The following is a 15,994-nucleotide window of genomic DNA, read 5'->3' on the forward strand; positions in this document are numbered from 1 at the left end:
TCAGTAGTTCAATTCTTTTTAATTCTAAACTTTAAATTTCTTGTGAGCTACTTTTAAGTGGCGTTCATAATTATCAGTGTGTAACTTGTGCTGTTTGCAAAATTCGTAGCTTGCCTTACAGTGCATATGGTAGGGTATTATCGGAAAACGTGCTGGACTTGATTCATACAGATCTTTGTGGTCCCATGCGGGTTAAATCGTTGGGGGGAGCGTCGTATTTCATTACATTTATTGATGATTTCTCCCGTTATATGACAGTGTATTTTTTGAAAAATAAATCTGATGCTTTTGATGCATTTAAACATTTTGCTGTGACTGCGGAGACACAGATAGGCCGGAAAATAAAAACTGTGAGAAGTGATAATGGTAAAGAGTTTGCCAATATGATGTTTAAGCGGTATTTTAGTGAAAGGGGTATTGTTCACCAAACTTCAGTTAGCTATTCGCCTCAACAAAATGGCGTGGCTGAGAGAGCGAACAGAACATTAGTGGAAATGGCGCGTTGTTTACTCGAAAGTTCGACATTGCCTCAATATTTGTGGGGAGAAGCCATTAATACATCGGTGTACTTGAGAAATAGAACAATAACTAAAGTGTTGAAAAACTTAACTCCTTATCAAGTGTGGTATAACAGGAAACCTTCGGTGTCACATTTTAAAATTTTTGGCTGTGACGTGGTGGCTTTAAAGAAAGGGCCATATAAGGGTGGCAAATTCGATACAAAAGGCACTAAACTAAAATTTGTTGGCTATGCCGGAAGTGCTAAAGGCTATAGACTTTATAATCAAAACAAGCGAAGCATTGTTATAGCTCGTGATTGTATATTTTTTGAATCGTCTTTTGAACCAATTTTAATACAAGAAGACGTTAGTGAAGAAGTACCTTTCTACCATGAAATAAAAGAGTCATCTCCATCGGATGATGGCAAGTGCAGTGAAATTCAGAATGAAAGTGTTGTTGAAGAGCAACTTGAAGACAATGGCGATGATGATGATGAGGGGTATTCTTTAGATGAAGAAAACGACCCGGTAGTTACGCGAAAAAGAGGTCGAGGAAGACCAAAATTATTACGAACAGGTACTGTTGGTAGACCAAAAAGACGGTATAATGAGGTAGAGGTTTTAAATTACATTGCTGAGAGTCCTGAAACTGTAGAAGAAGCTTTGTCTTCGCCAGAACGTGAATATTGGGAGGAAGCTATGCAAATAGAGTTCGATTCGCTTACTAAAAATAATACGTGGGTGTTGGTGGACCGACCAAAACATAAAAACGTCATTGGTTGTAGGTGGGTGTTCACCAAGAAGCGAAAACCATGTGGTCGTATCGAAAAGTACAAAGCGAGATTGGTAGCTCAGGGGTGCTCCCAAAGGCGCAACATTGATTACACCGAGACTTACGCACCTGTTGTACGACATTCGACCATTCGATTGTTGTTGGCTTTAGCAGCGAAGTACCAACTGGTGGTTAATCATGTCGATGTAGTATCAGCTTATTTAAATGGTGATTTAAACGAAGACGTCTTCATGGTACAACCATTAGCGTTTGAAAGTTCAAGATACCCCAATAAGGTTTGCAAATTAATTAAACCCATCTACGGTCTTAAACAGGCAGGCCGCGAGTGGAACAAGAAGATCTCCGAAATCCTCACGACTATGGGCTTCAAAAGATGTCAAGCGGATAGTTGTGTATATTTTAAGAGGGAGTATAGTTCCATGTGTCTTATTGGTTTGTACGTGGATGATATGCTGTTAGCTTGCTCTAATGCAGGGCAGACGAAAATTATTTTAAAGCAGCTAAATGAGTTTGTTGAAACTGTAGATAAAGGGCCGGTATCGTTTTATTTAGGTATGGAAATAGAGAGAGATGCATCTACTGGCACAATATCAATTCATCAAGAACATTATGTGAATCAGCTTCTTAAAACATGGGGAATGGACTCATGCAAGTCGGCAACTACACCTTGGGTTGATGGCACGGTGCTCAAGAAGTGTGAGAAGCAGTGTAAAGATATTGACGCGATGCGATACCAAAGTTTAATCGGAGGGTTGATGTACCTGGCGGTAATATCTAGGCCAGATATCGCCCATGTTTTATCTAAATTATCACAATTTAATAATCATCCACATGAAGAACATTTTAAAGCTGCGAAGCACGTGTTACGATATTTGAAGCAGAGTTCAGCAGCGAAAATTACTTATTCATCTACAGGCGAAAATTTGGTTTGCTACACAGATTCCGACTGGGCTGGTGACGTATCTGATCGCAAATCATACAGCGGTTACGTAGTATTCATGTCTGATGGTCTGGTTTCTTGGGAATCAAAAAAGCAGCCTATCGTTGCCCTCAGTACAATGGAGGCAGAATATATAGCTCTATGTCAAGGCGCAAAAGATGTTGTTTTTCTTCGAGCGTTGTTGCATGAAATGGGGTATGACGGATACGTAAATGAACCTACGAACATGCATTGCGATAATCAAAGTGCACAATTTTTGCTGAAGAACCCGATGGTGCACAAGCGCAGTAAACACATAGATTTAAGATTTCATTACGTCCGTGAGTTGTTTGAAAAGGGCGAAATCGAGGTACATTTTGTAAATTCTGATGCAAATGCAGCAGATATAATGACTAAATTTTTAAAGAAATTGAAACATAAAAATGGATGTAAATTGCTAAAGCTTACAATGTAATTAAAATGTACTCAAAAGTAGCAATATTATTATTACAGTTTTGTCGTAATGAAAATATTAAAATACGGAAAATTTTGAAAAATGTAATTTATAATATAACTGGGTTGAGAGGGAGCATTGTAAGAATCATAGCAACCCATGATTATAAGAATCATAGCAAGCCATGATTTGTAAGAATCATAGTTGGCTATGTACATTTTGGTTCAGCCGTTATTCTTAGTTTTAATATGTACAGTTAGTTGAAATAAAGCAACCGAGCAGTTTAAACGTGCGTTTCCTTTGTTCCCGGATGTGTTATATAAAGGTAAAATAACCTTACACTTCATTTACATGGAACTTATGTACTCTGTAAAAACAATTATACATTATAATAAAAGCGTGAATCAAGAATGATAGAAAGAAGATTGCGCTCATCAGAGAGTGCGTGACGTCACGTTTTTCCGAGTTGTACAGTATTGCCCACCATTTGCCCTTCCCAATAAACTTAGTGCCATTTTATACCGAAAATACGAAAATTTTTAAGTTTGTTGTTTGTTTCTATTTTTTTAATTTAAAGCTACCGAAACTTTAAGTTAAAAAAAAAAACTGTATTATTAAGCAAAAGAAGGTTAAAAAAGGCCACTCTGAGAAGATTTTAGTGCTAATGAAAATTAGTTGGTTCGTACAAAATTTGATATTTTGAAAGCGTAAATTTAATTTTTTGCTATTTTTAAGGTTATGCAAGAATATTAGGTGTCCCTCTCTTAACTCTTCTTAAGATTGAAAACCTTTTTACTTATTTTAGAAGGCGTTTGAATTTACTGAAAGCGGGATAAAACCATAGAGGTGTAATCGTTTCTTCCGGCCTTCAATCCTTAGTGGGACATAGGGCATAAAGAGGTGTATTAATTAGTAAAAATAAGCCACAAAATACCAGAAAATACTAAAGAAACCATACTGACATTTTTACAAAAAAGTACCTTATCTAGTTACATAACCTCAAATATAGCAAATCAGTCGTTCCGTTAACAAAAGAGTCTCTCTTAACAAAAAAAACTCATAAATAAAATTGTACAAAAGCATAACACATTTATTTGAACAAAAAAAAAACGCATTCTAAAGGCAATTTGTCACGCATACAAAGTTTTTTAAGTAATTCAATAAAAATTTGGTGTTTTATTTTCTTTAAATGGGCATTTTAGTGCATTTTTATATCCAAAGCTAGGCAACACTGCAGTAGCGAGAGAGAGATATGACTACCGAAAGCAGAAGAACCCCAACAACACCTGCAATCGCGGGCAATGCCACCAGATGTTAAAAAAAAGTAAAGCTAAATAAAACTGATTTAATTATTGAACTATTTTTTATGAAATGTATATTTTACAAAATTAGAAAAATTATATTTTAATTGAAACAGGCTAGAAAAATGTCATGAAGAAAGAACTAAAACTCTGAGACTAAATAACAAAAAAAAAAAAATGCTTAATCAAGTTACGAAAATGGTAATCTGGCCATACCGAAGCTAAAATCACGTAACTCGTTGTCGAATTCGCTGAGAGCAAAGTAACGGGACCACGATAGACGCCATCTCATTATTCTTTCCATCATGAGCGTGAATTACATCCACACGATTTTTCTTTCTCTGCGCGAAAGTACTGCTTCAGTTCCTTATGATAAATGCTTGAATTAAACTCAAAAAGTTAAAAAGTTTTTTTTTCTTGGTCAGAAAATCAAGGTTTTAGTTATCTAAATCAAGTTGTATAATTTAAAATAAACTCCATTTTTTTATAAATTTTTGAGTGCCAAATAAATATGACGAAGCTATTGGGTATAAATATTTATGTGTTTAAAAAATTAGAGAAATTAAATTTAAATTAAAAAAAAAACATTTAACCTATAATTAAATTTTTTATGTCACAATAATAAATTAAAATTGTTTTATACATTTTTTGGGTGCCAAATAAATATTTGACGAGTCTCGTTGAGATAAATAGAAGGAATGAGAACGAAGAAAGGAATTTGATATTTAAAAAATTTTTAGTTCAAAAGATGCATTTTTTATACTTTTGCTTTCAGATAATCAAGCTTTCAGTTATTTTGTTTAATAATTTTTTGTAAATTGGATTAAATAAACATAATTTAATTTTCCATTTTTGTAAACATTTTTCGAGTGTCAGATAAACATATTTTTGTATTAAATAGGAATTTAAAAACTTAAAGAAAAAAATTTAAATTAAAAAAAATTTAAGTCAGGAAACCAAGTTTTCAGTTAAGTATATAATTTTTTTAAGTCAGGAATTGAATTCTCCATTTTTATATAATTTTTTTTAGTCAAAAGAAGAATTTTTTATACCTTTATTTTTTTAAGTCAGAAAATCAGGTTTTCGGTTATTTTTTTTTAATAATTTTATATAAATTGGATTAAATTAAAATGATTTAATTTTCCATTTTGGTATACCAAGTTTTTGAGTGAAAGTGAGAAAAAATGTATATAAAAAAAAAAACGTAAGTCAGGAAAGCATGTTTCATTTAATTACATAACTTTTTTTAAGTCAGGAATTTAATTCTTTCCTTTTATATAATATAGTTTTTATAATATTTAACAAACCCCTTAGGATAAATATTTGAATTAAGAAAATAAATTGTTCAGTTACTTAATTTCTTTTAATTCAAAAAATACATTTCTTTTTAGTCGAAAGATCAATTTTTTATATCTACCTTTACTTTTTTTTAAGTCAGAAAATCAAGTTTGTGGTTATTTTTTTTAACGATTTTATATAAATTGGATTAAATTAAAATGATTTAATTTTCCATTTTTGTATAAATTTTTTGAGTCGAGCGAGAACAAATTTAAATAAAAAAAATGTAAGTCAGGAAACCACGTTTTCAGTTAGGTATACAATTTTTTTAAGTCAGGAATTGAATTCTCCATTTTTATATAATTTTTCTAATATTTAACAAACCGCTTACGATAAATATTTGAAGTAAGAAAAAAAATAGTTCAGTTATTTAATTTCTTTTTAAGTCAGAAAAAGACATTTTTTTAGTCAGAAATTCAATTTTCCAGTTGTCTATTACTTTTTTTTTTAACGTGAAATATCTGACGAAGCGTTTTGTAATAAATATTGGAGTAGGGTCCAAAAAGGTCCAAAAATTACAAAAATTTTTCTAAGTCAGCAAATCAAGTTTTTAGTCACTTAATTTTTTTTTAATAATTTGAAAGTTTTTTATACATTTTTTGAGTGTCAAATACATACCTGTTGAAGCTATTTGGGAGAAATATTGGATGAATTTAACGCAAATCAGAAAATAAATTTTGAGTTTTTTCATCATTTTTTGAGGCGTTAAAAGCGAAGCTTTTTGGGTTAAATATAATATTTTAATTCATTAAAAAATCTGAAATAAGTTTTTTTTACATATAAAGTATGTACACACATAATTTATAAATATATTACCATGATTAAAATTTGTTGACGAAAAAGCATTTTCCCAAAACAAGCCAAAGCATGTAAAACTTAATCTCTGTGGGCCTGCATTTTACTACGACTTCACCTAATCCATTGTCCTTTCGCAAGTAATGGATATTGAAATCATTCAGTAAAATAAAAAAAAAGAAAGGAAATTCTCAAAAAGGAAGATAATGCAAGCCACACTCATTTATTCATATTTGCCTTCTGTATGACATTTGTGTGCTTTTTTTTTGTATTTATTTTGGCTAAATCCCCAATGCCTCGCAACCAACACCATGGACCTTGGCCTAAGCAGGCCGCCAACTGAAAGTAATGCCTTCAAAGCACCAAATGTGGCATACAAAACAGGTGGCGGAAATTTTTGTTATTGTATCACAAGTATTGTGGCAAACATGTCAACAGTTATTAGCTACTAACTATTACCGCCGTTGCGTGGCAAAGACCTTCACGCTTCAATGCACGAATACTTGCCACACGAAGCAAACATTAATGTGGTGAACCCCCATGTGGCGGGAGTTATGATGGAAAAATACACAACAATGCCAGCTGCAGCAGGGGACACCTTTGTGAAATAAGAGAAGGTAAATACAGGCAAGCAATTATAATGCAGAAATGTATGTACATACATACACACATAGAAAAGGATACACAAAAGTCAGTGTTTAGTCAACAAATATGATTTCACAAGAAACTGCGATAGCTGCAATCAATACCAAACCGTTGCTGGAAAGCCAGCAGCAATACAAACAAGGGGGGAAAAACGTGAATTGTATTGCATTGCCAGTTAGGCCAGACAAAAAGTTATGACTTTTCAACTTGAAAGTAATACGTCTTTGGCCTTTTTGGTTGGCTTAAGCCGTAGCCTGGCAAGCCTGTGTGGGGAAAATAAATAAAGACATGCATACTTTTGGCTTATGAAATGTGAAATGCGAGTTCGGAGAAGTAGTAGACCGTTGAAGTCGTCGGCATATTTAATTTTTGTTTTTCATAGGAAAATTATTGTATAATTCTGTTGCAGTTCTAGCAAATGTTAGCTCAAGAAACTTAGAACGTTTAATGATGTTACATAGCAACTGTACCAGTACATGTTTGGGCGTGGAAGTGGGCGCAAGTGGAAGTGCTACTTCTTAATCTGTTACTTTTTCTTACTTCTCTTTCTCCTTCTGCACTTCTTCTTCTCCCCCTACTCCTCCCCCTCCTTACACTTACTCCACTCTCTGACAAGTATTTCATATTCCACACAACCTTTTGTTATTTCTTCTAGTTTAGTTAGTCGCCAAAGGTGTTTTTACTGCATACATTTCGCCGTTGTCAATGTGTGTAGACTGCAGTTATTTTTAACTTTTTGACATCTAAGTCTCTTGGTTTTTGTCCATTTTCTTTTCTAGGCCTTACCGGCTGTTACATTAAGCATTTAAAAGGATTCTTTAACTCTTGGCGTACTTGGTGTGCATACTTTTTAAGTCGACTGTATTTTGTTGTGCAACTCAAAGGGACCGTTGTTGAAATACACATCTCTGTGTGTTGTGAGTTTATGTGAGAATTCACCCGTGCCGTCTGCTCGTGTTCAGTTCAAAGGGTGGTGCCCCCTTTTGTTTCAATACTAAAAGCGTACAAATGGAACGGCCAAAGGACATATTCGGGCAAGTAATGCTTGAGCGGGTGTTAGTGATATGAAGAGCGATAGTGTCGAGTGTTTTTGCTATTTATGTAAAAGTAGATAGGAAGTATGAAAAACACTTTTAGATTTGTTGCTTTGCCTTTGTTGTTAGCTTATCTTGGCATTGCGTTTGTGCGTAAACATGACTTGAGAAATGATTGTGGCTAATGTGTTTGAAAGGTTTATTTCTATTTTCCCAGGACTCAAGTATGTTTTTGTAAATGCTTTCATTGTCTATGTTTTTGGCAAATCGTCTAGAGAAATTGCTTTAAATGAAGTTGAGTTAATATAGCTTGAAGGCTAGTTTAAAAAATATTCTTTTTTTTCTTATAAGTCAGTAAATTTTGTCGAATGAAAAATATTCATGCAGCAGTTATTCTTTTTCCCACTAAGCATAGTTCACTTCACTTAAAAACTAGTGGAAGGATATTTAAGAATAAATCGCTTGCAACCACTACTTATTTTTTCGTTTTTTTTTTATTTAACTTTATTTTGTATGCTGTGTGTACTTCAATCAGAGAAGACCTTTCGCAAATATTTGAATTCATTTAAAAATTGGCATTGATTCAAATATTCAAGCTAATTTGGGTCCCAGGACACAAAGGTATAGATGAGAACAAAGTAGCGGACGCATTGGCAAAAGAGGCTGTGAGCACAACATTAAAAGCACCCGAATCCTTCCTTGCTACGAGACAACATACAATCAAGGAGAACCGTAGGGCTGAACAGCTTAGGAGGTTAACTGGCATCAAACTATGAGGCTACACCAAGCGAAGTCTTTAATGGGTGAATACAACGGAAATAGTTTTAAAAAACTCATAAATATGCCTAAGGATGAACTGAGAATGCTCAAGACTGGTCGTTTCTGCGGCCAAGAAGACTCCAATACACCTTGTCCTGGAATGCAGTGATATAGCGCGGAGAATGTTGAGACATCTCGGACAATTGCAAGCAGAAGAAAGGCATATAAGCCCAGTCTAACCCAACTTCAATTATTTCTGCGATTTTAGACATCATAGACATCACTCACAATTTAAGCGGCCTGGTTGCATTTTTGCCTTTGCCAAAGAAAAACTGTAAAATGTACCAAATTTTCTCTTTGATGACTTCCATTGTTGACACCCTGTCACTCACAACTGAATGGAACAAACAAAAAACAGCAAAAGAGTTTTTTAGTGCGAAATGCCACCTTGACAACGAGCATAAACTTTATATTGTTTGATCGATACTTTACGAAATATTGATGACTAAAACCATCTAACGAGAAAATAAACTAATATTTGAACATTTCGCAGATGTTCATAAATAAATGGAAATACCACTCCAAACTAAGATCATTGATTTGTTTGTAACGTAGCCAAAATTATCACAGCGTGGAACTTAAGCGGTTTTGAGCAAAAGTGGTGCTAATGTATCCAAAGACACGGTTCGAGAACGCTTACGTACAGAACATCTCAACTTCCGGAGCACATTGAAAAAAGATTTGCTTGGGCTAAGGCAAATTCAGAACGGACGAATCTTCTTTTCGGCGGAACAGCCCTGGTGTATTGCCAATACTGAACAATTTCGACGAACTGTTAAACAACCAGTTGAGGTTTATGTTTGGGACTGCTTCTTCGAAGAAAGACTTGGCACTGTATTTGTGTTTACCGTTATTGTGAATGCAGTTTTGTTGAATAAAATTTTCCTAAAGGCATCATTGTTATCAGCTGGGAAGATATTTGAAAGAATTAGCAAACCTTGGATTTTGCAAGAAGACAGCGATTCCGATGGTGTATAGAGTGGAAGCAGCAAAATGGGATTCAAATGCTGGATTGCGTTCATAGTCGACCGATGCCAGCCCTATGGAAAATGTTTGGGCTCAAGTTAAGCAAAAACTCAAAGGAAAGTAAATATGGACAGTTAATCAGCTATCAAGGCAAATTCTGTTGAATTCTACAGAGCGATTTTTTTTCTGTTTTTTTGCTTCACATCAGACAAAAAGTGTTTTGTATGCGACCTATTCTAAAAAATTCTTTTAGAAACTAGTATGTCTTTTTAGATACCTGAGTGGGCATTCTATTCTAAGAATAATATAATTAACATGACGAAGTATCGATCCCATGCACTACCTATTTAGTGCCCGACATAATTTAAACAATCAAAGATGGTCAAAAGAGCATTCTTTCTCAGACTGGATATATCAGTCCAGCTGTGTTTACCTCACTATTTTTTAATCGTTCCCTTTTTAGGTTTCTTATGCGCATCACTAAAATGATAGAAATAGTTTTTCTTAACAGCGGTCTTACCTCGGAAGGCAATGGTAAGCCTCCGAGGGTATTTTTGTCCTAAAAAAACGACTCACAAAAAAGTGTAGGCTTAAAAGTGTAGGTCCCTCCATTTGTGGAACAACATTAACACGCACGCCACAAATAGGAGGCAGGTCTCGGTCAAACACCTAACAGAAATGTATGCGCCAATGTTTTATGCGATGTATCCCTGCGATTATGCGATTATGTGATTCGACCGTGACAGATTTCTCCGCAGAGCGTTTCGTAGTTCGAAGAATTTATTACTGAGGTTTATGTTTTAGGGGTTTTAGGGGTTAAATTTCAAGGGCCGATGTTGAATGTGAACCACACCTAAACGTCAACGACACCGTTGGACTCCTTTCTTTGGAGTTATTTAAAGGAAAAGGTGTACGTCGATAAGCCAGCAACAATTCAAGAGCTAAAGGATGAGATAATTCAGCACATTAACGGCATAGTACCTCAATTATGCCTCAGTGTCATCGAAAATTTGGACCATCGGATGGAGGTGTGACGTCGAAGGCGCGGCGGCCATTTGGCCCATATTTTGTTCCGTACGTAATTGGGCCATACCGGTATTATCATAATAAGGAGAAATGACAATAATTTCCTAAAACAATTGTATTTGATTCTAAATCAACACCGGCCCTTGAAACTTAACCACCCTTTAGAATAAAACCCTACACCGTCAATAGAAGAATTCTTTTTGTTTTCTTTCTCTTTCTTTTTCTTCTTCTTTTTCTCTTTTTTTCTTCTTTATTTCTTTCTCTTTCTTTTTCTTCTTCCTTGCGTCTTTTTTTTCTTCTTTTTTTCCTTTTTCTTTTTGTAAACGTTTCAAAAACTATTGATTTTGTAATTGGTGAGTCACTACCGACGAAATTTTGTGACCTCAAATTGAAGACGTGGACAACAAAGTCTAAACGAGATCAAACGCCATACCACATAATCCATCAAAAACTCTATCTCGTACTCGCTAAGTTCAAGAAATGTTTACCATTTAGCGTGCCATGTCTATTGGCCGCCACTAAGACGACTATAACGCGAGCCCTTCATCAGATAGAAGGAAAAAGCATCAAAAAAGCCTTGCGAAATTCAGTAGATAGATTCAGTCAGCCGAGGTAGTCATTTCAATGAAATCCTCCTGACACGCAAATGGAAGTACTTTACTCTTTTTTCTTTTAAAATATTTTCAATAGCTTTAAAAATAAACGAAAGCGCTTTGCAATTGTTCTTAAGAGTTCCTAGAAATCCATTGAAATTTTGCCAATATTTGTAATTGAAATTATTTTGCATTCACTCACCTCCTTCATCGGTCATCACTAGTATGGTGGTCTCCGGACCCAAACCTTCGGGATTGAAAACTTGCACTGTGACTTTGTACTGCGTGTAAGTCTCCAGATTAGTTATTTCATGACTCTGTAAGAGAAAGGGATAAAATATAACAGCTGATGAAGTATGAAGTATTCTAAAACAAAAATTCCATAATAAACAAATAAAATAAAAATTATCAGTTTTCTTTCTACCTCTCTATCTCAATAGCCCCTAAACTACAACTAATAACAACAACAAATATAATTACACACATTAAGTAAAGTGATTGCTATGCGATTACATAAAGGCTATTACAAATTTTCCTTGCCCAACCAGCAAATTCTGGTGCTTAACTACTTTTGTGCTGAATTAAGGATTTGCAGTAAGCTTTAATTTGGTTGCTAACGTAACAACAAGAATTTCCATTTATACCCAAGCGCACATACACCGAATTATAAGGTACACGCACACATGCATACACGCAAATGGTAAATGGTGAACAGAAAATGAGAAAAACCGAATTCAAACTGGCCAACCATAAAATACGTAAGCTCATTTGGTTAAGCAGCTCATTCAGAGACAGAGTGACCCCAGAGCAAAATGCATACACCTACTACATGAATACATTTTGAATATACTCTCATACATGTAAACAGACTAGCATTCATGTGGCGATCTGCATTTGCATGTGTGTGCGCCGTAAAATATACACCAAAGTTCAACTTGGCTACAGCTTATGCGTTGGCCTAAACACTAACGTAACTAAAACATTCACTCCCACACCTACGTGCCGAATGGTTGGACAATTGCAATTTATGCGACAGTGTTGGTAAATTAAATTCGTTAAGGGATGCCTAAAACTACACACGCAGCAACTAAAAGGCAGGAATAAAATATTAAAATAAAGAGTTGACAAAACCGCAAACATAGGCAGCGACACGTTAACGTTGAGCGCACATTTGTAGGTGGGCTTTTAATGCTTGCGAAGGTGTTTAACTAAATGTAGTTGCACACACACGCATTGGCCCACACACACACACATGGCAGTGTCAGTGTATTGCTGTAATTAGACTGACACGAAGGAAAGCTTACGTGGTATGGAAAGAGGGGGTAAGAGGCCGAGTAATACCTATTAATAACTGTTTTTATTTGAAATGCGCGGCCGTTGTTTAGAGCTGTCATTTGCTTCTGATGAGTTTGCGACTTTGTTATGCACTCAACTGTCCTGAGTTCGCTATGGTTATCGCTATCATTATCACTTTTAATACGCTTATCGATATCAATATCGATATCCATGTTAATATTAATGTCAAGTATAAGTATAGGTATGAGAAGGACCAACAGGACTGACACAGCGGAAATTTGTCGGCGCAGTCGATGCCATCCGCTGGTAATAAATACAGCAGAGAACCATAAAAGGCCACAAGAAGACCAGGTGGCACTTTATTACTATTATTAGAAGGTCATTACGCACTGCGACCAGAGCTGATCTATTGTGAAAGGCCTATTTTTGTAACTCTAGAGTTTTAGGCTTCTTGAAAATTTTAGCACAATTTTGGGTTTGTTGTTCCAAATATTGCATGGAGATAGTACGATACCACCAAGTTGATGAAGTCTCTGTCTGCCCAACGCAGGACATTCACAAAGCACATGTTCTGAGCTTTCTATGTCCATTTCGCAAAAGCGGCAGACATTGGTCTCAGATAGACCAATATTATTTAGATGATACCTCAGGCTGCAGTGACCTGTAAGATATCCTGTTAAAAGACGCAGATCTACTCTACTTAGTGAGAGCAGCTTGTCAGATATTCCTTTGTTGGGACTTGGGAATAGTTTGGCTTGACGCTTACCGGCACAGTTTAGCCAGCCTTTCTTCCCATTTCCCAAGAAATTCATTAATGTGGCCTTTTGTGAGTCCACAGAAAGGCTCAGGACCAGTAAGTTGCATATTTGCTGCTTGGTTTGCAAGGTCATCAGCCATTTCATTTCCCTCATGTCCTTCATGTCCCGGAATCCAGCCAAGTGTTACTGTGTTGAGGTTTCCTAACGTGTTGAGAAGGTTTAGGCAATCATTTACCAATTTAGAAGTGATAGTTGTAGAGAGAAGGGCTTTTAGAGCCGCTTGGCTATCTGAAAGTGTGTAGATGTGAGTACCTCTCATTTTCCTGCTAAGGCATTCTCTCACACATATTTCAATGGCATGTATTTCTGCCTGGAATATTGTTGGGTAGAGTCCCATCGGAAACGATTTTTTGGATTTAGGCTCATTGATTCCTGCCCCTGTTCTACCATTTTCCAATTTGGACCCATCAGTAAACCATAGCTAAGAGCCAGGTTTGAAAGTGATAGAATTAGTTCTCCAGTCTGTGCGTTCATTAATTATTACTTGGAAGTTCCTGAAGAGTATTGGTTTGGGTGATAGTATATCATCCCTATGAAGAATGGGACTATGTCGGAAGTCTTCTAAGATCTTTAAATGTCCTTTCATATCCCCACTTTTAAGTTCAGATATACCTTTTAATCTTAAGGCACTCGAGCGAGCTTCCCTTTCAATCAAGATTGGAAGCGGTGGTATGTTCAGGAGCACATCCAAAGCATCCGTGGGACATGTAATACCAACACATATCAGGCGATGCAGTTTGTTTAATTCGCTTACTGCTTTTCTTTGCTTGACCTTGGGCCACCATGCTAAGGATGCATAAGTGACTATGGGTTTCACAACTGTGGTGAATGTCCACAAGAGCATTCTAGGGTTAAGTCCCCATGGCTTACCAAAAAGCCTTGTGCAGGCAAAGAATGCTCTTGTGGCTTTTGAAATAACTCCATCAATATGGGAATTCCACGTAAGCGTTTTGTCTAGACTGACGCCAAGATAGTTCGCTTCTGTCGAGAGTTGAATTGTTGTTCCATTAAGGGTCGGACATTTGAGATTTATGTTCCTTCTCCTAGTAAACGGTACAAGTGCTGTTTTGGATGTGTTAATGGAAAGCCCTTTTTCTGTGCACCATTTGTTTATTATTGTAAGGGCTTGCTGCATGCGATCCGAAATGGTTTCTTCAGATGGCACTTATTGCGTTGTTGCAACTTGAGACGTCAAGAACGCTTTCAACTCGGCAAATTCGTCGATGGTTTTCTCCTCGTTGAAGGGTTTTGGAGTCTCCTCGTATTCATATTCCGAATCACCCGGAGTTATTTCGACGAGAGGTTCCTAGAGTACAACGCAAACGGTGGGCCTCAAAAGTACATAGTGACTGGCAGGATACCTCAAGGCTTTGTTCTTGATCCTACGCTATGGATCGCGATGTATAGTGGCATCCTAAGATTAGAGCTTTCCCTTCGAACGCAACACTAGCCGCCTATCCTAAGGCAGACGACATTGTTCTTGCTGTGGCAGGATTGCATTGTTCACCTGCGCCGATGCGATTGCAAGGATCCCGCGATGGCTTTATAATGCGAAACTCTAGCTAGTAGTGCAGAATTGGAAGCAGTCCTACCGAGCAGACGAAGAAGGAGGGAGAGCTTATGTATTAACCTGATACAAGTCAGCATGCCATGTCTATTGGCCGCCATTAAGGCTACTGTAACACGAGCCATTCATCAGTTAGAAGGGAAAAGCATCAAGAAGGTCTTGCGAAAACCAACAGATAGGATGAGCTACAACTGAGCCAGCCGAGATAGTAATTTCAATGAAGAAGCGCAAATGGAAATATTTTTTTATTTTTTTATAGAAAATTATATTTTTAGTAATTTAAAAATAAGTTCTTAAAGAGCTTAACCATCAACGACGGGGGCTTAGACATTCAGTCAAAGCCAACGGCAAAGTATCTTGGGGTCATGATCGACTCGCGCATGCCTTTTAAAGAGCATGCGATTGCAGCGGGCGTCAAAGCCAAAGCAAAATGATTCCAAGCTCGAACGTTTAGGACAGTATACGAAAACATAAAATGTGTTATTGGCGGAAAATTTCCAATGGATATACATACATGCAAATTACATGACCTCTTTGATAGACCAGGCGCAAGAAGTTCAAGGGAGCAGAAACGAGAGCAACAAAACTCAATATATGGCAATGAAGATGATACTCATCCCGTGCGACTTTTACCTACCACAGGGGACATGGGACATGGATGCTTTCACCATTATCTGCACAGATGTCCACCTGCTCTGAAGAGCTCGAAGACGCGAAGCTTGTTCTATTCCACTATTCTCGGTTCGCAAGAAGGCGCGAGGAGTTCGCCGTGGCGTGTGGTATACAACCGAATGTGTCTGACCTAATAAAAAGCCTTATACAACTCAAAATACTAGGGAGATGCGGTGTGCAAGTTTGGTAAGCTGGAGATGCGGTCGGTGAGTGAGCTCGATGCAGAAATGCTAAGAATGGAACTGTTTCAACAGTAGCTGGTAGAAGCAGGTAGCTATGGCACCCGAGCCTGTATTCATTTAGAAGCAGAGTTCCAGTGGAGGTCGAATAGAGACGAACTGACGACATTCACAGACGCCTCAGTTTATCACTCAAGATTAAGTCATGCAAGTACAGTTACAAGATCTGACCTATAGTATAAGCTATTGGAGGACGGACGAACGTCGTATTACCTATAT

The 15,994-nt window shown here is 36.6% G+C and overlaps 1 protein-coding gene across 1 annotated transcript in view; it reads right to left on the minus strand.

Annotated features, from left to right (window-relative positions):
* Positions 1-3,013: 3,013 nt before the first annotated feature.
* LOC129238714 (protein sidekick-2-like) overlaps positions 3,014-15,994 on the minus strand; it is a 96,631-nt gene continuing 83,650 nt past the window's right edge. The window contains exons 7-8 of the mRNA XM_054873846.1: positions 11,386-11,500; positions 3,014-3,033 (exon numbers count right to left, since the gene is read on the minus strand). Of these exons, the coding sequence (XP_054729821.1) occupies positions 3,014-3,033; positions 11,386-11,500 (135 nt within the window). The remainder of the gene's footprint in view (positions 3,034-11,385; positions 11,501-15,994) is intronic.

The sequence above is a fragment of the Anastrepha obliqua genome, chromosome 1 (assembly GCF_027943255.1).
Source record: "Anastrepha obliqua isolate idAnaObli1 chromosome 1, idAnaObli1_1.0, whole genome shotgun sequence".
Classification (NCBI taxonomy): Eukaryota; Metazoa; Arthropoda; class Insecta; order Diptera; family Tephritidae; genus Anastrepha; species Anastrepha obliqua.